The 23,993-nt window shown below is 31.0% G+C and overlaps 1 protein-coding gene across 5 annotated transcripts in view; it reads right to left on the reverse strand.

The window, feature by feature from the left end:
• LOC134720746 (b(0,+)-type amino acid transporter 1-like) overlaps positions 1 to 17,393 on the reverse strand; it is a 47,166-nt gene extending 29,773 nt beyond the window's left edge. Inside the window, exons 1-2 of one of the 5 annotated variants that reach the window (XM_063583226.1) lie at positions 17,265 to 17,393; positions 8,663 to 8,722 (exon numbers count right to left, since the gene is read on the reverse strand). In XM_063583226.1, coding sequence (XP_063439296.1) covers positions 8,663 to 8,696 — 34 coding nt within the window. In that variant the 5' untranslated portion in view covers positions 8,697 to 8,722; positions 17,265 to 17,393. Of the gene's footprint in view, positions 1 to 2,068; positions 2,170 to 5,869; positions 6,084 to 6,938; positions 7,071 to 8,662; positions 8,812 to 17,264 lie in introns of those variants that run through there. The other 4 variants (XM_063583225.1, XM_063583230.1, XM_063583229.1 and 1 more) reach the window with 4 other exon arrangements.
• Positions 17,394 to 23,993: the final 6,600 nt, after the last annotated feature.

The raw sequence follows: 23,993 nt of genomic DNA on the forward strand, positions 1-23,993 counted from the left end.
CAGCAGTGTTGATTGTCTATTTTCAGAATTCAATTTGCCGAATAATTCGTACAATATAGAATTATAATTTTCCAACCACTCGCTCAACATTGTAAGGAAGTGACGACGCCCCTAAACGCACAGATGACGGTGATAAAGGCGCGTATAATTGACGAGTTTTTTCCGGTGACGGATGAACTCGAAAGTGGTCTATTGTGATGTCATGATACAATGTATGGATGTCAAATTTTATGAGAACTTGTAAAAATTGACAGTCAAATTTATGAATTTATTTATGAACTTTATGAATTCATTTATTCATTAAAAGTTCATAAAATGTTCATGAACATGTGTTATGAACAGTTTATGAACATTATGAACTGACTTACAGTTCATTAAAGTTCAGAAAATATTCATGAACTGCATTTTATGAACTATTCATGAACTTAATTCATGAACAAACTTAATGAACTCATTATGAACAGTCATGCATTGTTCATGAACATTCATGAACAGTTCATGGTGGTTCATCAGTTCATGAATTTCATCTCGCAGGGGTAGTAAGTAAAAGGTTTTCAATGATAGACAAAGCATTTTCTAATGAAGGTGATTGAAGGTTTCAATAAACTGCCTTTTGAGTTATATTTGCAGGCAATCATGAATGTTTTTTTTGATAACCTTAAGGTGGTACCTATCACTACAGGGAGATAACTCTGTAAAAATCAGCCAAAAGTTTTAATCCCATTGTTTTGTTAAGGAAATATTAAGCTATATAACCAACAAAAGTTTTCTGATAAAGGGGTTGGTTCAAATTTTTTGAAATCCTATATTTTTGTCCAAGGGTCAAAGTAAACATTTTGTCAAAATTTTATAAAAATTAAAAGAGCCAAATTGATATTAATCAAGGTATTGGGTACCACCTTAAATTACTGTAAAATATTTGATAAACATGATTTTGATTTGTGTTTCCAAGATTAACTATGAATGGCCCATAAGAATGGAAGAAAACATATATGACAGAATATTCTATGTAAATCCTATTATAGTAAACTATGCAGTATAGGTTTTGCTCATTGTTGAATGCCATATGGTGAGCTATAGTTTCCGATTTCTACTTCTATTTGATTTTTGGAGGAAAATGGTCTCATTGCCAATCAAACCATATCTCCTTGCAGGAAATTAAAATTAATTACTAAAACGTTTCCATGGTGACAAGTTGACAACTCAAATAAAATCTGGACAGATACTAAATAAAAAAATATTCCAGAATTTCCACAACACTGCAATGGAATTGTTGAAAATGTGTATGTTTTTTAAGCTTACTAGGATTGTACAATCGATAACAGACTGCAACATCCTAGTTTTCTTGACAACCCCAGACACAAGTTATATAATTATTTCACTGAAACTATTTCCTTTCTCATTGTTTCAGTAACTCTTCCTTTAAAACAATGTTGACATTTATCTGTAAACACAGGGTTTTATTGTTTGTCTCTAACTTAATAAATACAATATTATCTACTCCGCGACTTTATCACAGTATATGCACAAACAAGTGCAAAAATGCAGAGAAGATCAATATCAAATTATCCCCTTGAATTGAGATTTATCACTTAAGGAATCAAGTGATTTTATTAGTTTTAGATTGGAAAAAAATAAATTAGAATGCTCCCTAAGGAGATGGTTCAGTTTTTTGTAGTTTTATAACCTTAGAATTGAATATATCAATTATATTTTAGTCTAAATTTCTGTCATTTGTGTCCGTAATCCAACGAACAAAGCTATAACATTAAAATATATCATTCAAAATTTATTTTATATTGACCTTTATCGATTATATAAAAAAATGTTTTTAATAATATGGCTAGAAATATGAACCAATTTATAAATCATAAATGAATGTGTTTCAAGGGACACTTAACAACAAGCTTTCACAATCAGTATGTGCATAAAACAGCAACATTTGAATTATTAAAGCATATATATGAATTTCCCTCATCTCACAAAACACTTCCATAATTGTACTATTTCTTTTCCATATAGTTTAGCAATTATTATTTTAATATTACTATACAAAAAAATTATTTACCGTTTTTGAGCTTCATCATAAATCCCAAGTTGTTCTCACATATACACCAAAGTCCTGAACACAATATGTATACTGAGACAAGAGAGTTAAGTTTTGTGACTAGGTATTAAATAAAATCGGATCAGCTTTATAATCCTCAAACATAATTTCTTAACAATACACGATTTAAATTGTCCTCCGGTGATAAGGTCAATGCTGTTTGACCTCCATTTCTTTTTCTTATTGACTTAAAATGACGATACTGAAGAAGCAATTAAAAACAATAATTTGAAGCAAAGGAGGTATCGCCAATTACCATCACCAAAAGGAAAATGACAAAAAGTATAAAAGAGGCGGGATAGGACCTTTATCAGGACTCTGGGATCAGGTGTTTTTGAAGCTCAGGATTTAGGGATTGACCCCTTCGGGATCTGGGAATTCTTTTTTCGCATTTCAGGATATCAGGATCAAGACCCCTCTTACCCCTTTCTAAAAGAAAAGACAAACATTGACAGTCTACAAAACATTATACAGAAAAGGAAATTGAGAAACACCTACTTCACCATACCAATTGCTTGGTTTCAGGTAATCCACCAAAATAAGGGCATGATTCACGGTAATCCAAGGAAGGGTAAGCAGTATAAAGTTAAACATGATGGCTACTGCAGGTGTTGCTTGGAATACCTGAAATTACTTAACTTAACCCTAAGGCAGAGCATAACAATGGATACTGTTGTAAAGACATTGTGTGCATTGACACTACTCTAGCAGTGTCAATTTACAGAACTATCAAAACAACTGAATTTGCCAGGTAACATTGCTAGTGTTCTAGTATTTTGATAAAACAACCTTGACCACTGTCCAGTAATTAATTCAAACTGTTATGTAGGACTAAAATTTAACCATTAAAAATAGCAACATTGAATAAATATTGACCATTAGTAAGTCAATATTCTATATATGTTATATTGTATATCAAATTATATTAGGATTAATCAATTAAAACTTATGGTATTCAATTTTAAATATTATCTGTAAATTATAATCTGGGGATTGTAAAACTACAATAACATTGGTAAAACATTCCTTCCATTTTTCTTTCTATAGGAACTCAGTTTTGGAAAACAATAACATTTACACATCTCTATAGGAACTCATTTTTGTGTAAAAAAACCCAAAGCAAATCATATAGAAACACCGAAGGCATGAACATCAAGTCGTATATTTTCTTTTACTTAAGGTAGCACTACAGTCTAACAATGATTTTTTAGTCATATTTTTTTTATCACATAATTCTGAAGTAAGTTTTATTCTGCACAGTTTGTAAAAATCCCAAAGTCATTATCATATCACAACAGGGAGTAAATTGATAATGAATTTATGTAAATAAAAGCACATGGTAATTAATCTAAATATATAGGCATTTGGGAGGGACTATTATGTCAATCATCTGTTGATACCAGTGTCCAGCTGTTAATCCCTGACCACAAGATAAATAATGTAGTCTTATCTCAAAAATTATTTATATAACATGGTAGTGAACAAAGAAAAACAAAAACAAAAAACTAAAGGGAAAAAATCTACCAAAAAGGAAAAAAAGTACTATGGAAAAGAGTGGGGAAGTAGTTTTGAAAGCCTCTGACTGCCTGTATAAATTTGTTCTCTTTGGTCTTCTTCATTTATTAAATACAATTTTATGAATTTTAACTAATTTTCAGTTAATGTGTATTTTTTCAGTCCAATTAAATTAAATGTATTTTCAAGAAAAGAGTGGGTTGATCTTTTTATCAACATGTTTTTTTATGCACACTTTTCATGTATAAGCTAATTTCAGAAATAGTTTTACTTTATTTCTTTTTTAAAATTCAAATGAAAATTATTCTTTATATCTAGAGAATAATGATGTTAAACATTGATTAATGCAGCTGGTCAATCATGTTTTTCTCTTATCTGAGACTGTCTGGAAAGAGGCGGAGCTTTGCCTATATTAAATTACTTCCTCACAGATGTTGGTCAGATCTGTGACGTCAAACTCCCGCCAAATGCCAAGTTAGTGTTGGACAGTTCACATATAATGCAAAATTTTCAGCATTAGAGCATCAAAGACACAAAGTGTGTGGTTCTATTGATATAGTAATGGTATCAGAACACTCCTGGGGTGTTCCCAGTGGAACGTCTGTATTTATATTGACTCTATAGAGGTTCTAAGGGGGAAATTCAGTTTTAGGTCATTTCTCAGAACAATTTTTCATGCAACTTGTAAGGAAAAAAGGACAATAGAAACTTTATGGGTACCCCCTTTGGCTTGACTTTGATATATATGATTGAAGTGTGTATTTTCTACAATACCGTGTCCCAGTTTTAGGATAATTTGTTTCTAATTGAATTTATGTGTTTCCAAAGATGAAAGGTGAACTGAGGTTTGGCACCCAGCAGTTAAATCAATATATCTTCTTACTAGAGGCATATATCAAAAATCTGAGACACGGTTTTGGAGATAATCTATGGCTGATTACAGGGATGAAAACAAATTTTAACTACCATTTGACATGAATGTGCCATTTTCATTCAAGTTGGAAGACCACTTTTTTGGCCATTAATGAGCTATATTTTGAGACTAATCAAACCAAAAATAAATTTATATATAAATTAAGAAAGAGTTATATTTCAGCTTTAAAATGAGTTAAAGATTTTAAAAATCCATTGAGTAGTTTTGGAGAAATTGATCTTGAAATACTGTTGATTGGAGTCAGAAAATTCTGACTGTAGTGCTACCTTAAGCTTTTCAGTAAGAAGATTTGACCATAGTTACCCATGATCTCTTTGTGCATTTTAATAATAAAACAAAATCTATAAACCAATGCACATAATCCTGTTCCTCTGCTAGTATCTAGTCAGAAACTTTATCTGTAGTTTTTGTATGCCATATCTTTTATTGTCTCTGCCAAATTTCTAAACAACTTAAAGATTCTAGACAATTTAGAGCTTGAGATTTATCATAGACACCTATTTATTGCTGAAGACTGTAACTTGCTCAATAATTTGTTTTTTGGTTATTTCTGTTGTTGGTTTAATAGTCTCATTGGTGTATACTTTAGATTTGTTTTAAAAATAAATTCATGATTAGAGAAGAGTTGTCAAGACCCAATTGAAAGTAATATATTGTAGGGAAAATATATATGAAACTTTTATATTTAAACCAAACGAAATTAACATTTTCTGTCATACCTCATGTTTTAATAATTAAATTAATGCTTATATCATTTAAGCACCATTGTATATTTTTAGATTACAAGACATAATTGCAAACAGCCTTATCATAAAAAATAGGGTAGATTCTGGAGGAGTTCCAAGTATAAGTCACCAGTTCAATACAAGACATGGCATATGGCAGAGATCTTTTGAAATGGGGAAATTGTTGTACTCTGTCAATATATAAATAAAAATCAATTTCAGATAAATATATAGCCCAATCTAAAAAACTTCATTCCCAACTCATAAGTCAACTCTAATTTTTTTATTGAAAGCAACTCCTCAATGACTGATGAATAATGTTTACATTGCTTCCAATATGAAAACCTGGATATTTACAAAAGACAAAGATTTCATGAAAAGATCCAATTCTCACATTACTCTAGCAGCATTTCAAAAAAGAAAAACTGTTGCAATGGTATTAGTTATTCAACTCAAAGAAAAGAATACATGTTTTACTTCCTTAGCATGCTTCTTGATAAAAAAAAATCAGCTTTAGCAATGAAAAGAACACATCTACAGTACTGTCAAATTCTTGTCCCATGAAACTATAATGTTAAGCTATCCTACCTTTAACACAGAAATCTTCTTATTAAACAATATCCCTTTTTGACCTTTTATATTACAGTTGTAGCATATAGTAATACAAACAACGGATTACATGAGATATAATATCATTGATGATATACGATAACAATTTCTTGACTCTTTAATCGTAGGTGATTTCAACAATAACCATAGGGATCCAGAAAAAAACTGATGAAATAGGACCTATGACCTTGTACAATAACACAAGGGATGGGGGAAATTTGATGTAACCACACACTTATACTAACAGGACATTTGACAATAACAAATACAGGAGTGTACTTTAATGATTTAATGGTCCCTGATTATCTCAGTGCATACATGTAAACCTCAAAATAAAATTTGATCATGCAGGACACTGTAAACAGTGATAAATTAACCATTAATTTCCTGTTCTCACTTCAAAACATCATAATCTTAAAAGTACATGTCTTTTCTCCTGCTTAAACTAAAACAATGCATAAAGCCATTGTATTGTGTTTTTCCTGTTGACAACTAGACTAAATCTAGCAACAGCTTGAAATATCTATACACAGAATCAATTATATTTTTATAGAATGAATCAATTTAAGACAAGTTATTTGACCAACCTGTCTAAATTAAATATCAAATCCAGGAATTTACTCTTTATACTATATAATTAACAGACAAAGCACAAATAATAGAACTTTTAGTTTTTTTCTCCATTGAGTTAACTTTTATAAAAAAAGTTCATAAGCATTAATTGAAAAACGTAAAATTATCATAATACAAATTATTCAGATTATGGGATATGCTAACAATTACCAGCTTGATTTTTGCTGAAAACTTGATTCTGGGATAACAAAATTCTAGGAAATCACTGAATAATTGATCTAATAGATGAAATGTTTTATTGAAAATTATTGCAGACCAAATTTATTTTTTAAAAGTGATTGTATAGATAAATATATTATTATTGATATAAATCTGAATTTTATGGGTATTTCTAAAATAATAAATGTTTTATCCCAAATAAATGCAGTCCGAATTGATTTTCTCAAAGCTATAGTGAAGTTTAATTTAGTATTACCTGTCTAGTGTCTTTCTAATAGGTCTTGTGAACTTTTGATATTTCCTATTTACTTTAACTTTCTTGTACTTTTTATCTCCTTTACAGGTAAGTAATACATGGTTTGATATATATAAATCTTGCTAAGCTTTGATAAATGTTCAGCATGTTACGTTTGACATGATTGTCATTTGTACCTGATTGACATACCTACGTGCATTTCTTCATGCAAGGACAGTCTGAGGTTACAGAGCATGGGCAGAAGGTAATTGACCCTATAATCTAATTACTGACTGCAGCCATTAATTCCTAATTTACTTCAATTATGGATTTCTCTTTTGAGATTATTGCTTTATTCAAAGTTTTATTTAACTAGAGATAATGACTATTTGTTTACTGATGTAGAAATGTTTCAAGTGCCTGAATAAGTTTACACCAAGTAATCTGGATAAATTCCTGGCTAAAACTAATAAAGAAACGTAATCCAATCAATTTATTCCTCCTCAATCAACTCGCAATGCATGATCTTACGTAATCATGATGGCTACTTTAAAAAAGATATGTTGCATATAAAATTCTAAATCCTTCTCATACAGAACGTCTAGCAACTGACCTACAGCAAGTCATCACAATATTTTTTGCAATTATTAAAACCTTTTATACTACATGTAGTAAAATTATTTCTTCAGATGAGAGAAAAAATTGGAATACTCTTTAGAGTATGGCCTGGTGTGAAATAAATCAGGAGATAAAATTGAGAAAGGAAATGGGGGATGTGTCAAAGCGACAACAACCCGACCATAGAAAATGAACTTGGAGGGAAATAATTCAGGAGAAAATTACCCTTTGTGGTATATAATGCAGTGGAAAATGGCCTTGGTGGGAAATAATTCAAAGAAAAAATGGCCATGGTAGGAAATTATTTTGGAAAAAGTTACCCCTAGTGGCAAATAATTCATGGGAAAATGGCCCTGGATGAAAGTATTTCATGGGAATATGGCCCTGGAAGGAGGTAACTCATGGGAAAATGGTCCTGGAAGAAAGTAATTCCTTTTTAACTGAAAAACTAGTGATTGTATGTGAAAATGAACACAATAACATAAAATTGACAACACCCAAGGTCATGGTGTCTTTCAGGGCAGAAGACTTGGAATCTTTATAATGCTATAATGTGTTACATGACTAGTATCAATATAAATAGACAACCATGGCCACAAAGATTAAAACAAGGAAGTCAAGTTTATATTTATACAAGAATGGTATAGGATGTAAATAAGTGTTCTGATAAAACTATTATAAAATTATCAAGTAATTTCATAGAACTTGGTTAGTAATGACATATGGTTATTCAAAATGCTTGTATCGATCACGTATCATATGAATTATCACAAATTATATCACAAATGGTGTACATGTATTTCTGACGTTACAGTAAGTTTTTTACCAAATTGACTCATCTAACACAATACTTTTATTCTGGAAAATTTCGAGATATATATATACAGGTTGTCAGTAGACTCATAGATGTCCTCAGAAAAAAAAAATACACTCAGCACCCGAAAATAGATTGCAGAACAGTTACAAATCTACACATTGTTTGTGTTGAACTCTTAGTTTTCAGTAATAGCAAACTAATGCAATGCATAAAAAATGAAAAAAAAGTTATTTTCATCGTTTCAAATATCAATTACCGCATATTGAAGAGATTTTTCTGCAAAGAAAAGTAATAATCAAAGTGTACTAACCTTTCATATAGCCTATACCGAGTGGATCTTTCATGATGTTCTAACTCTGTTATATTCACTCTACAATAAGAAAGTATATTATGATTATAACCCTCTCTAACCACAACATAATATAACTACTGTATGACAGCTATTGTCAAGTGACGTCAATGATACAGTGCTTACATCAATGAAAATAACATTTGTTTTTGTTATATAACTTCCTGTAGCGTTTTGTTAGTTTTCACTTCTGTTTCTAACTATAAATGCAGCATCAAACCATATTAATTGAAAGTCTGACATTTTCTTGGAGGCTTATGCCAAACCAATTACTGTAGTTTGAACCAAAATTATGCATAAATTGACAACTTATCATCATATAGAAAGGTCAAATTCTTAAAAGTCATCATAAGTTGAATTTGATGCTTTAATATAAAAATGAAAATGTATAAAAATAAGGAGATGTGGTATGATTGCCAATGAAACAACTATACACCAGAGTTCAAATGAAGTAAATGTAAGAAATCAATGGCAACAGTTGTGTGTACAGACTTCAACAATGAAAAAGACTCATTCTATGTTGTTGGCAATAAAAGTGTTAACATGGACTGATTACAACAAAGTGAGCTGGCTTTACTTCCAAGAATAGTGTGTCCTAATCTGAACTTTTCAGATCATTTTAATTCATAAACAATATCTTATTAATTTGAGGACTAAACAGTCATATCTTCCATTCCCAAAACTTCTAGGAAAACTAAGACACTGAGCAACCTTGTGTTTGTTGGTTTATATATAAGTGATATCCTTTACCAGCTTAAAAAACAGGTTTAGGTCATTCAACCATACAAATGTTATGATTAAAAAGGGGGGAAGGGGGTTTTCAATACAGTTTGTAGTGTTAATCATCACAATAAAACTAAAACAATCTTTCAATTCTAAAAAAGAATGTTGAATGAAAGATTGAATACATGTGAAGTTTGTCTGAAATGAATAAAATTCAAGCTCAAGAACAAAATTTTGTCCATCTATGTTGACCTTTCTCAATCAATTTATACTTCATACACACAATTAATAATTACTTCTATGTCAAATAAAATAAATGAACACAGCTGGTTTTACATCTATTTTTGGTTACTAATACTTCCAGCAGCCAGTAGTATCATTAACGTGTTGTTATTGATGTACAAAGTTTATATATGGTAACAAGATTACAAAAGAAATCCAAATATAGAGCCATTTATATGAACTGTACATGTCAATAAACAAGTGAAACCAATGTAAATGTCAGCTATAACACGACTATTACTATCAAATGGTGGACACAAAAACATTATTTCCCCCTGTCCATACTACATGGCATTTAAACAACCAATAGAACCATTAAGATTCTTTAGAGAAGGTGGCACTGTTTATGAGTTTCTATCCATGTTCTTCCGTGAAAATACACTGAACAATTTCACATGAAACTAGCCAGCAGATTTCTGACAGATCAGAAAAGTCTCACACATTAAGACGGATCACTGTCCAGCACTGTCTAAATGTGAAGTCTTTTGGTTCAGTATTACTGGATAAATGTGTGATGAAAATATTAAGTTAATTCAACATACTGAAAAATTCATAGTATTGGCAAACATGACATCTGTGTCTGACAGATTTGTATACGGTACTCAGTAGTTCTCACACATTAAACTTAAAAGTAAGATACTGACCAAATATGAATTCTTATAATAGAAAAGTAACTTACAAAAGTGAGACAAAAATATTTGTTAGACCACGGTAGGAAAGGACAAGGTGAAAGCAATATAGCCCCACGTCTAAAATGATAAATATTATCACTAGGTATAGACAAATTGACAACATTTTTTTGATTTAGCTAAAAAAAAATCTTTTTCATGCCATTTAGTACAAGTTTACTAATCAAACTGGGTTTAATGGCTGACTGTGCAAGGGAAAAAATGGGATCACAAGCCTCATTTATTTAATTGAATCACACCATTGAAACTTTGCAATCATAGTATAGACATGGATTGACAAAAAAAAATTTCAGTTATAACCTGAAATAGACAAAGGAAAACTTTTCTTTATGTATTTTTTTTTTAAAACTAAGTTCATGATTTTCTACAGGGTACCCAGTATCAGTTTTATTGAAAAATTAATAAGTATATCACAATATATGAGACAATTGAAGTGAATACTGACAAATTTAATCTTAATCCAATGTTAAGTGTAGGATTATTCAAACTTCCACTTAATCAACTCTGTATTTTGCTATGGTAAAACTCGTAAAATCAATTTTCTATGTTGGACATATACACACTGCTGAATAGTTGGACACTACAAACACAGTATGACTACTCATAATTAATGAAGAGACATATTGAAACCTTATTTTTACCAATAAATCTTTCTTTAATTGGTCACTGAAGCAAACTGTTTATAGACCTCATATTACTTAATGATAATGGCACTTTTATAAATGTATTTGCTTTAGAAACTTTAGACATTTGGTTTTGTTTACCAGTCCGATTGATATAAGGATGGCGATTGATTTAAGGAGGGCAGCATGTTGAGATTGTACTAAGCAAAACAATTTGAACTATTAAACTTGATTTATTTATCTTCAAAGTTAGCAGGAGAACAAATTTATGAATATTTGTCTTTATAAGAAAAGTGACATTTGAATTGAGGTTCAGAGGACACAGGTATATAACAGCGGGACAAGAGTATGACCATGAAGGCAAGTTTATCATATAGAGGTTTGTCCTGAACATGCATGAAATATTTACCAATGGACGCTAAGCAACCAACAATCAATCATCTAATCATTTAGAGGTAGCATAAACAGGTTTGGCTGTTGTTTTATATTTTCCTTCTCAAATATCAACTGTTCAATTAACATTCAATATTTGGTTAAAAAAAGTTCACTTGCAGGTTTCAGAGAACATTTTTGTAAAAGTTTACATCAACAGATGCCAGTGGATTTGCTAAAAGTGCATTTTATAGAATAACAGATTATCTGAGTCAAGGGAATAACAATGTTACAGTACAAGATAAGAAAAAAAACCATCTTATTCTATTCATCTTTTATTAGACTAATATGTTACATCATTTGTACAAGGTGTCATAATGGTAGACTTAATCTAGATCAAATGAAGGATAATCTTGCTATAGTACACACAGTTTTGTCAGATGTCACAAATGTAGACTTGTTTAAGATAATGAAGCAGGGTTAGATCAAGCCATTTCTAAAATGGTGAGGGAATTCCAACCAAAAGACCCCCCTCCTCTTAGTGTAGACTTGCATAGGTTAATATGAAGATCACTTTTCACCTTAACTCAGATTAAGCAATCAACTGACTTTAGTACACATGATTTTTTAAGGTGTCAAAACTGTAGACTTCCTTTGGATTATATGAGGCAATAAACTTGTTTTAGTACACATACATTTTGTAAAGTGTCAAAACTGAAAACTTGCTCTGAATTATATCAAGCAATATACTTGATTAAGGACATATGATTTTGTCAACTGCAAAAAAATGTCCTTTTAAACATTTTAACTGACCCAGCTCCAAAGTAAAGAATATATGTCAATGTCATTTTAACAATACAGGACAGCTCATGACAAAGTGCCAAGACTTTACTAATAAAGAATGAACAGAGCATTACTTTATGGCCTAATTATTGGCTTATATGGTGTCTAGTTTAAGTACCCCTTAGTGTGAATAAAATGACAAAAGCTGATTAAATATGACATTAAAATAAGTTTTGAATATTGAAAAATTTGAAATCTTCTGCATAATAACTTCAATTTTTATGTGTATAAAATGATGATACATTCCAGTTAAACACCCATATGCAATTTATCTTTTTCAATGAGTTACGATTAATATTTTTTAGAAATTAGATCCCAAAAGTTAAATCTAGTTGGTCTATTGTTAAATGCTAACTATTTACAAAGTTCGTTCTAGATTAAATTCACAATGTAAATTTTTTTAACTTTGACTATGCCTTAGGAACTCCTATCTTGGCTAATGGATGGGTAACAGTGTCCCTTATGAAGAGGAATTGCAGGATTGTAACCCTTGTGTAAATAACGCGTTCTTCACCCATTTGAACTTATAAATTACCGAACTAATAATAGTAATGCTGGCTAATCTTGAAAATCTCTTTACAAGTAAAACTTTCATTTTCATATTGCCAATCAACTAAATTGCTACTTTTCATAAGGCATGATATCAAAAACAATAAATCATTGCTATATAAAGGAGTAATTGAGCCAATATACTTGCGTCATCCAATAAAGTGGATTGTTGTTTTTACCATATTTGTTTTCTAAGAATTCTACTTTCCATTATTGATTCGATTTTACTTTTAACAATTAAATGTTTTATAATGTTTCACATAACATAAGATTTCATCTTCAGGGGATGATTTTGCTTTGAAATAAAATTTGCTAAAATTCATTAAAAAATTCTTTAAGCATCCACTACTTTTCAAAAGTGTAATTTTCTAACAGCACTCACTGAGTCAATAAATTTTTGAGAGAAAAGACTTACAAAGAAAAATAACAGAAATCAGTTATTTAAATCAGTATTTTTACTTTCAATGTGATTCTCAACCCATCAAAAGTCTGTCAAACTCATCAACAAATAAATGTTTTACAACTTAATCTAATCTGATGACGAAACATGCATTTTTTTTAACTTAATCAATAACTTTATCAAGTATTTAAAGGTCACCTTGGAAAGAATCATTGAAATAGTCAGCCCTATTGCAGTCATTCAATGAGTGTATAAGGAATGATCCTACCTAAAGAGTGTATTTTAATAGTTTATAGTATCACAGATTTATATTTTTTAATGTCCAAACAAATTTCCCCCTTAACTCTATTGGTCTATCATCACGTAGGCACAGAATCGTCCTATAGAAGTATGTCCTACCTGCTGTCATTTAAAAGCAATAAAAGTATATAATCCTCACTTTTGTTTGTGGTTAGATGATTAGCTACATACTGTTGATCAGATTTCCTGCACGTAGGCAGATCTCAGGGGTAAACTTTTGTTACCAGACTGACTGTGTATATCTAAGACATTGATTTTTCAGACAAGCTTCAACACCTGATCTAAAACAAATCTTTGGAAGAGAAAACTAGAAGCCATATGGTAATAAGATTATTTCCCTACCTAGCCACCAAACTTAGATTTCAAGTAACAGGAAAAAGTGTCCACTACTTCTCAAGTTTGACCCCTTTTCTGAACATCAACACCTGAACTAAAACAAGTCTTTGAAAAGAGAAAACTATATGTCATATGGTGATTAGGTTTTTACCCTACACAGCAACCTAACCTAGATTTCAAGTGACAGGAAAAAGTGTCCACATCCATCCCAAGTTGGTCCATCTTTTCAGTACCTATGTTATCAATCGATATTTTGTGAACTTGTTTTAGTCAATCTAAAAATTTGATGCAATTCAATCAACCTTCAAGATATTTATCTGTACTTTGTTTGATGCTTACATCCATTTACCCTAGATCAAACATTATTTCGAGTCTTTTTTAAGGTAGAAATTGGCCACAATTCTGAAGATACATCCTAATTTGGTCATGAAACATTGTTCTTAATTTTTTAACCAATACATTTGAAGTGCTTGTATCATATATATTATTGATATCCTTTTATGTAAATATCACTTGTATGAAATCACTCAACAAGATATACCATATCACATTATCATTATATAAGAACTCTGAAATGGTTTCAAGTTTCAATCTAAAATGTTTACTAGCCAATGGTTGTGGGTGTGAACCATGCTCAATGCAAGGTGCGTTTGACTCTGATCTTTATTGACTAGGATTACCATTATTCCAGTGGATGTGCATGGTTCTGCTCAAGGTACTTCAGCTTCACCATAACAAAATGACTGCCATGATGTAACTTCATGTGTTGAAAGTGGTTGTAAACACCAGCAATCAATCAATCATGTAATTCTTTGTATGGTTGTACACATAATTATAGATTTACAGCTGACTTTGTGATATGGGTTTAGCTAATTGTTGAAGGCCATACATTACCGGTAACCTTAGTGTAGTATTAAACTTCTATGTCATTTGGTATCTGGTGGGGAGTGTCCATTTTTTGTACAATGTTTTGATATATTTGATGTTAAAAGTGGTGAATTTATTCGGGGCATTGAGGGTGTAACTCCCTTTTAGCTTAGAAAATATATCCTTTTTTAGCTGAAAATCACAGCAAAAAAATTAATCCAATTCTCTTGAATTACACCCACCAGTGATATTGTTTGCCTTAAATTACTGGATAATACAGGCTTTACCCCCTGGAGAAGAATCCCAATTTGAAAAACAATTGGCTAAAAATTATTCCCAAAAAGATAACTTTTTTCCCAAACAATGCAGTCTCAGTAGCAATTGTGCATGAATACAAACTGAAAAACACTCATTTAAACATTTTTCAAGCCTAAAAATGACTATATGTGCAGATTTTAGGGTCTATCTATGTATCATAACTGACAATAAGGAATCTTATTTCAAAGTAGGGGTTTACCTCTTGAAAGGGGATCTGCAAATTGAATTTCCAGTCAAATTCATGGTTTATTATAAATTTCCCAAATTGATACAAATGACGCATATTTTCCTAATAAAAAAGGTTAGAGGTAGTTTTGAAAAAAACAAACACTATAACTGCCCACTCTATGAAATTCCTTGATTTGTCCATTGTTTCTGTAAATTCAGTGTTTACAATTTATACAAGCATATGTTACATCAATCAATAAAATATTTTGATTCTGCTTACATAATTTCATCATTAGTCATAACTGTGTATAAAACTTTGTGGAGAACATACCATAATGCATAAACAAGATATCTCATATATTTCAGGTGTGGATTTAAAGGGGGTGCAGGGGGAAAAGCCCCCCCCCCCCTTATTTGGAAAAAAAATGATTGATTATACAGGATATCACTAAAGCATGACCTGAAGAGGCCCCCACTTGTGAAAAATTCTGGATCCGCCAGAGTATTTTGTTGGAACTGCTTATATATTTAAACCTACTTAGTAGTTTCATAGTAGTGTGCTCCCATCAGTGTTGGATATTTACTGTTGACCCACCACAAGGTGTGATTTGAAAATACTGAATTCTTTTCCACTAAACACGCATTATATCAAATGGGTGTAAGAGCACAGACAGGGTTTTGCTCTGAGTCAGAATAACATATTCTCTCAGAGTGACATGTCAATCTATTAGTTACTTTGTGAACTAGTATGTTAACTGCTACCTTGGTGAACTAATATATTAACTGTTACATTGTGAACTAGTGTAATAACTGTTACCGTGAAAACTAGTAAAAAAATTGTCCCCACTTATCACTATCAGTCTAGTAAAAGAGTTCATATGTGTATCTAGTCTTGATATGCATGTAATATTTGCCAATTGACATTAAATGATAAATCACTATTTAATTTTCCTTTATTAAACTTGAACTGAAAATTTTATCACCAAAATTCTGATGAAATTATGGGAAGATTTATAGATTATCGTTGATCATCTCAACCAGATTGTGTTTCTCCCTTGAGCCGGGACAGCGAAAGAGAGAAAGGCAATCGAGTTAAGATGACCAATGATAATCTGTATATCGCTATTTTACTTATGACGACTTTGTCAATTTCATGTCAATTTCTTTAGCAACGCCATGTGCCGGCTTAGTGTCTATCAATAATTTTCCATCTCAAGCGAGTAGCATGAAACAAAAAATTATCACAAAAAAAGTTCGAAGGAAAAATGCACAAAATAGCGATAATAACTTTTATCATCTATATCCAAGTCCAGTATTTTCATACATGAACTTAAAATGCCTTTTTAAGCTGTGATGTTTGATGTTTTTTCTTAAGGGTCTTATTAATTAATAGCTCTTTCAAATGATCTGGTAAATAATAAACCTATCGCATGACTACTGTAATATGGCATGATTGCCATTGAAAAAGCTATCCCCCAGTGTCCAAATGACGCAGATTAATATGGCCATCCTACATCATAAATTTCAAAAGGATTTCTTTTTAAATGTTTTTTATGCTTTTTTCAACTAGAATAGTTTTCACGATTTAAAATCTCCACTGAATTCATGCCCAACTTGACAAGAATCTGGGGCATTTGATACTTACTTTTAAAGATGAAGATTAAATTCCATACTTTTTAAAATTATTTTTGATGAATCAGTGTATTGGGGTAGTTGGAAAATTACCATTTACCGGTACCCATATTTCTTTTAATTGATTTATACAAGGTTGTGTATTAATTATGTAAGTATTAAAAGGGGTGTGGCACCATTAACATATCTCACCTGCCTCCTTACTGCTTACAAGTACTAATTAACTAACAAACAATACACCTACCTTGTTTTCTCATTTTTTTCAAATTAATGGCAGATATTAGAGTACTAATGAATTAATCTAACACAACGTAAATTCTATATTCAACCCTAACCTTTAAGTATTGCATCAGATCTTTAACCTCTGTCAGATTTGAAGAATGTCAAATTCAAAACATATGTTCTCATTATCATGATAATAGACTTGGAAATTTAATCAAATTTTATGAAAAAAAACTTACCATAACATGTAACTGTTCATTTGTCCTCTACAGATATGGAAACCTTGATGAACAATAGTCCTAACACTCTTACACAGACGAGATAGACAGCACATAGAATATATGTTTGTAATTGGCAGGAATGGTTACAACAGACAAATCAATACTCATTGCTATCAAACACTACCTTTAATTGATCAAAAAACTTACAGCTAGATACCATTGTAGCTGCCATTTAAATCTTTTAAAAAGGAAGCTATTATATTTCATAAATTCTAAATAGAAAATGTGTTCCATTGAAAAAATCTAAACATATTTTATATCAAATATAAGTGTTGTATATTTAATTAATTATACCTACATCTGCCTTTTAAACAGCAATGTATGTCTTCCTTAGTTTCTGTATCACACTATGTTATGGTTTTGAATTGAAAAGGCATGCAAAGTATTTCAAAACATTAGTCAATTTACATACTATATTGAAATAATAAAACATCCATGATATGATTGGTTCTAAAACATACATAAGGTTTTTAAAGAATCAATGATTGATATACCCTATTAGATACCCAGTATCTATCTATACCATATATTTCACCTTCCAACCTACTCTACATTTTTTTTCACGTGGAAGCAGGGGCCAATATATGTAAATTGTTTTCGCTTAATGGTCCAAGTCCCATAACTCCCACAAATTGTCAAATCAATATAGAGGTATAGTATACTATAATGTGTCATCATGCTGCAATCTGCAATAAGTCTGGCTTAAATGGTAAAAATAGAATTATGGTACTGCATGATCAACTATACAGGATGACAAACAAGTAGGCTAAGTTTGATGAGTAGAGGGACTAGGAGGAATGGAAATGAAAAGCAGTCAAACTAAAATCTTTTTAGTTAATTTGTCTATGATCAATTTTACAGATTTTTTTGTAACTATCAGCATGCCTTTGAATTGGCAGTAGGAATAACTCCTACAGTAGACCTACATGCTATAGATACAATATCATTTTTCAGTGAAGAATATCAATTGATAATGATGCTGAATGTCACTACAATATTATTGCAACGAAATGAATCACTTTCTTGTTGCTCAGGCTGTCATAACAAGAACTTTTGTCTGTTTAGCCTAATAAACAGATGTATTGTCATTTGAACTAATAAAATGAAGCTCTAACAAAAGCGTGGCTACATTCACATATATTTACCTTAAAAATAGGATTGGTAATGTTCAATATCTTCAACTTTCCAATGGCAAATGAAATTTGTTTGTTTAGGTACTTTATTTAATAGGCTTCTTATTATTAATTTTTTTCTGGACCTTATCCAGCTTTCAGTTAATATATGAACCGTTTTGTCCTCCCCTACAGAGATATGCATGAAAGAAGCTTAAAATGCTCCGGTACAAAGTGCACATATCACCAGACAGATGGATTTAAAGCCTTTCAATACTGTAGAAATTCATTTACTAAGATATGACGTAAAGATTAAGAAAATTTACAAACACTGACATACCTCTATCAAAGGCCTGCTTTAGGTATCCATGGGATAATGATATATGGGTTAAATCAGATTATCAAAGACAATGTCATTATTCATGTTATTTGGCTTATATTCATACAGGTAGTTTGAGTGTAATGTCCTTCTATGTCCTTGAATATCATTATATTATTTATCAGACATCTAATACATGTATTTCACAGACTACTAATTGTATTCTTTAAAATATAATGATATTGTGTCAAAATTACAAAGGTATATAGAATAACAGCATTTTAGTTTTTGATACTGACTTGATCAGCAAAATATTTCAAGCAAGGTTGAGCTGATAAGCTGGCCAGCTGATAAAGTCAGTTAGACAAAAATATATTTAGATATTCTTATTATTGGCAGTTTATGGTTTAGAATGTGAAATAACATGAAAAAGTTAGTCAAAATATTTTTCAGGTACAAAACTTTCAGATAATTGTGCAATGGTAAGAACGAAGTCACATGCATTACATTACTAAATTAATGCACAAGGCTCGCTACTGATAATACCTCTGTTAAGTATTCAGTTTAAAGTAAGCATTATTGATGAGTAATGGTTGTAAAATATTCTAAATTAAAAAATAGTTTAAACTGGAGACTTGATTGATTTTTGTTGTTTTACGTACATTGGCAAATATTTCATAAAGCTTTGAATGAGGATACGTAAAGCAGAAATATAAAAAATGTATCCTTTAAAGTTAATAAAACAAGAATGTGTCCATAGAACACTGATGCCTCACTCACACTATCATTTTCTTAGTTCAGTGGACCGTGAAATTGGAGTCAAAACTTTAATTTGGCGTCAAAACTTTAATTTGGCATCAAAATTAGAAAGATCATATCATAGGGAATATGTTTACTAAGTTTCAAGATGATTGGACTTCAACTTCATCAAAAACTACCTTGATTAAAAACTTTAACCTGTAGCAAGACAGGCGGACTGACGAATGGACAAACAAACAGAACAGAAAACATAATGCCCATAAATGGGGCATAAAATATCGTGTGGGAATTTTCTTTTGTTAATTTAGTCTCAAAGTCATCTGTCTGTTCGGTTTTTCTTATTTACCATGCTGCTAAAGTAAAAGATATTAAGACTCCTCATTCAATCAATTTATCCCAACTAGTCTTATAATAAGCAATCATTTCAGGAAAATCTATTTGTACAAAATTTTTACTACAAAATCAATTTTCTATCAAAATTATAATTTAAAAATAGCACTCTGACATTCGGAAAAAACCAGACAGTTTCTGTAAAAGCAATTGCATTTGAAAAATCAATTACATCATTTGGCAAATTTTAAGTGGTTCTCTCCTTGTGAGATATAAAAGAGGACTGGTTGACGTTAATATACAACAGGTGATTTATACTCTCCACTTAGCTATAGGTTAAAAAACTTAAATAATTTTAAAAATATGGTAAATCACATTGAAATTATAATTAAACTGCATGGAAAAGTTGCATTGGCTAATAATCCATAAAGGGGGAGGGACTTTTGTTTGAAAAAATTTGGTTGATTATAAAGGAAATCACTAAAGCACAACTGAAGCAGGCCCTCCCTTAGGCCAGTTAGTGCCCCTTTAAAAAGTTATGAATCAATCACTGAAATTACTTTGAAAAAGCTAATCAAACTTACAAAAATCATGTTTTGTGGTGTATACATCAATGGGAACCAATGCAACAAAAATGACTTACAAAACAAATTTTTGAACTTAACTGTACATACAAAGTCCATAGGAAAAATGAAAATGAGTTGAAAATTCAGCCTAAGCCACCAACAAAAGATAAAGATGACAAATCATAAACTACCTAAACATGTTCATACTAGGAAAGGATTTACAAGTTTACCGGTATCACAGAATATGACATAAAGGAGGTGTCATTTGACAGAGGCCATTTCAAATATTCCAAATCAAACCATCATTTCAATAAAAACATACAGCAAAAGAACAAAGCAATTTATCATTTTATGACAAAACATACAAACACCTCACTCCAAGTATTGATGGCATGGAGTCAACAAAAACCATAATACAATACATACTAAAAAAAAAGAAGAGATAAGCAATATTGTTATTATTAACTAAAAGAATTCTGATTTAAACTGATCCATAATGGATCAACAGCCTAGAGTTGATTAAATCAACAATACCTTTGCTTATACAAAAGGTTAGAGATTAACAATAAACTTATTATCAATATTTCTAAATCAATTCTGCAAAAGTGCTTTGTACAGATTAATGGTAGTATTCTACAGGTGACCAAGAACAGCACTTACAAACGTTTATGTCTCTCTGAGAGTGAAACAAATAATCCTACCACTTAGAGCCACTTGCATTATTCTATATATATATAACAAAAACACTATATGTATTGCTTCAATACACAAATAGACTAACATATGTTTTCAGTGTTTAAGGCACCATTATCAGGATAAAAACAATACAGAGAATCCTACATAATCATAAAACATACACCAAATATTCTTTACCCATACCTTATCATTGCTTATAGTATTGTGGAAACAGACCAAACCAAGAAAACTAAACATTGACCAATGAACCATGAAATGGGGTCAAGGTCAAAGGAACCCTTCCAAACAGACATGTTTACTTTACAATAATTCCAATTCTATAAACCAAATATAGTTACATATTGCTTATACACGTACATGTAATATAACATGTATATCAAAAATAGACCATAAACACCAAAAACCTTAACATTGACCAATAAACTGTGAAAATGAGGTCAAGGTCAGATGAAACCTGACACAATATTAATGTACACTTTAAAATCAATCCATACACAACATATAGATAATCTCCCTCCTGATAACAGTAGAAAGGGAGATAATTGTGTATCTTTAACCTTGATCACTGATCTATGAAATGAGGTCAAGGTCAGGTGAACCCTGTGTGAGGGGCATGTTGACCTTGCAAGGAACCCATAAACCAAACATAGTTATCCTATTACTCAAAGTTTGCTAGAAATGATATCTATATCACATGACAAAAACTTAAGTTTTTTATATGCAGTTGCTGCACCATGAAAATGAGATCAATGATAACAGAAATATTACAGACAGAAGCTGTGTAATATAAGGCACCTGTGTATAAGGTATGAAGTCTTCAGGTCTTCTACCCTCTGAAATATAAATCTGAATCAGTGAAAACAAAAAGCTTGCCAATGAAAAGGGGTTTAGTCATTTCTAAGGTAACCACTCAATACAATTTATGTCTGAATCATCCCTTTTAGAATTTCACCTTTGGCAATCGTCAAAAGTCAGTTGGTCTGAGGTCAATGTCTTTCCTGAACACCTGTAAGTGCATAATCATAAGCACAAGGGGTTTAATATCCGAAGAAAGTGGATTGATACATTTGACCAAGCAAGTGGAACTTTTTACATGTAGTTGCTATTCTTTCAGTATTATTGTCATTTTGTTTATTTTCTTTGGTTACATCTTCTGACAACAGACTCAGACTTCTCTTGAACTGAATTTTAATGTATGTATTGCTATGCGTTTACTTTTCTACATTGGCTAGAGGTATAGGGGAAGGGTTGAGATCTCACAAACATGTTTAACCCCGCCACATTTTTGTGCTTGTCCCAAGTCAGGAGCATCTGGCCTTTGTTAGTCTTTTATCCTTTTAATTTTAGTTTCTTGTGTACAATTTGGAAATGAGTATGGCGTTCATTATCACTGAACTACTATATATATTTTTTAGGGGCCAGCTGAAGGACGCCTCCGGGTGCGGTAATTTCTCGCTCCATTGAAGACCTGTTGGTGACCTTCTGCTGTTGTTTTTTTGTATGGTCGGGTTGTTGTCTCTTTGACACATTCCCCATTTCCATTCTCAATTTAATTTTAAGTTAAACCCTGAAATTTACTATTCTGTTTTGCAAAATTAGTGTAATCATTTTGTTAATAACCAGATTGACAATCCCTTTGAAAACCAATCAAATCATAACGTAAATTTGTTCAATTACAAAAAAGAAAGATAAACATATCAAATTAGCAACTTTGAATCCATATGATATATCACTTCAGGTCATATTAGCTATAAATGAACTATTATTCCTCCCCTAACTTCTAACAAGCCATTTTTTTCAATGAAACAACAACCTCGCATAAAAAAGTCAAAAAAAGTTTGTTTAAGGATTGATGCCAAAATATAAGCCTTTATGTTAACAAAAACATACATCTGATTCATTTATATTTTTATGTTATAGACAGGATTTGATTGACCTACACTAAGGCTACAGGTGGTACAATAAAAGATGACTTACACAATCATCATCTTACATGTAACTTGCTACAGATCTTATACAAATGTGCATAAATCTTAGTCAACCATAGAATGTATGTCAAGGACTATCATATAAATACTTCATACAATTTCTCTGCAGCAATAATTTTACTCAGCACAATGCGCAGAAAAATAGTGATTTTGACCGACATTTTTGTTGTTGAGAAACAGTGCAAGGTTATCTGGGATCAAGAAATAAACCTTGAGTCTAATTGCTTGCCTTTAATGCACTAGAAAAAAGTTAAAAAAATAAATGTTGAAAATATATATATTGTCATATAGTAAATAAAGTCTAAAATTGAGAATTGAAATGGGGAATATGTCAAAGAGACAACAACCCAACAATAGAAAAAAACAACAGCCGATATATATCATGTATATTGCCCATAAAGTTTTGTTTCTGTCTTATGGTTGCTGTTTCATTGATGAAAACACCGGCATCTCCTTTAATTTATTATTGGATCAAAGTGAAACTTATTAAAGTTGCTATTTGCTGGGTTCAAATTACTTTCATCAGCATGGCCTATATATATATATACAAAATACTGTCTGGAAATAAAATGCTTGTTATTTATTGTCGGAGTGCCAAAAAAAATCTATTTATTCTTTGCACTCTATCAATGACTTCTCCTTGTGTGTTAATTATGCCTACAATACTGTTGTAAATATACAAGCTTTCCTACATGTAGCAAGTACCTGTCAAGTGTTGGTATACTATATACCTGTGTTACATAACATTCGTTCATTATCAATTACATTAAAGTCAGAAATATTTAACACGAAATTTCCTAAGTTATATCCCTTTCAGATGAATCCAAAAGTCTAAATAACCACAACTCTTTTCCTGAATATTCTATTTATTCTGAACAAAAATATTTTAATTAATATAAATAAACCATGAAATTGAT

The sequence above is a fragment of the Mytilus trossulus genome, chromosome 6, assembly GCF_036588685.1.
Source record: "Mytilus trossulus isolate FHL-02 chromosome 6, PNRI_Mtr1.1.1.hap1, whole genome shotgun sequence".
Lineage (NCBI taxonomy): Eukaryota > Metazoa > Mollusca > Bivalvia > Mytilida > Mytilidae > Mytilus > Mytilus trossulus.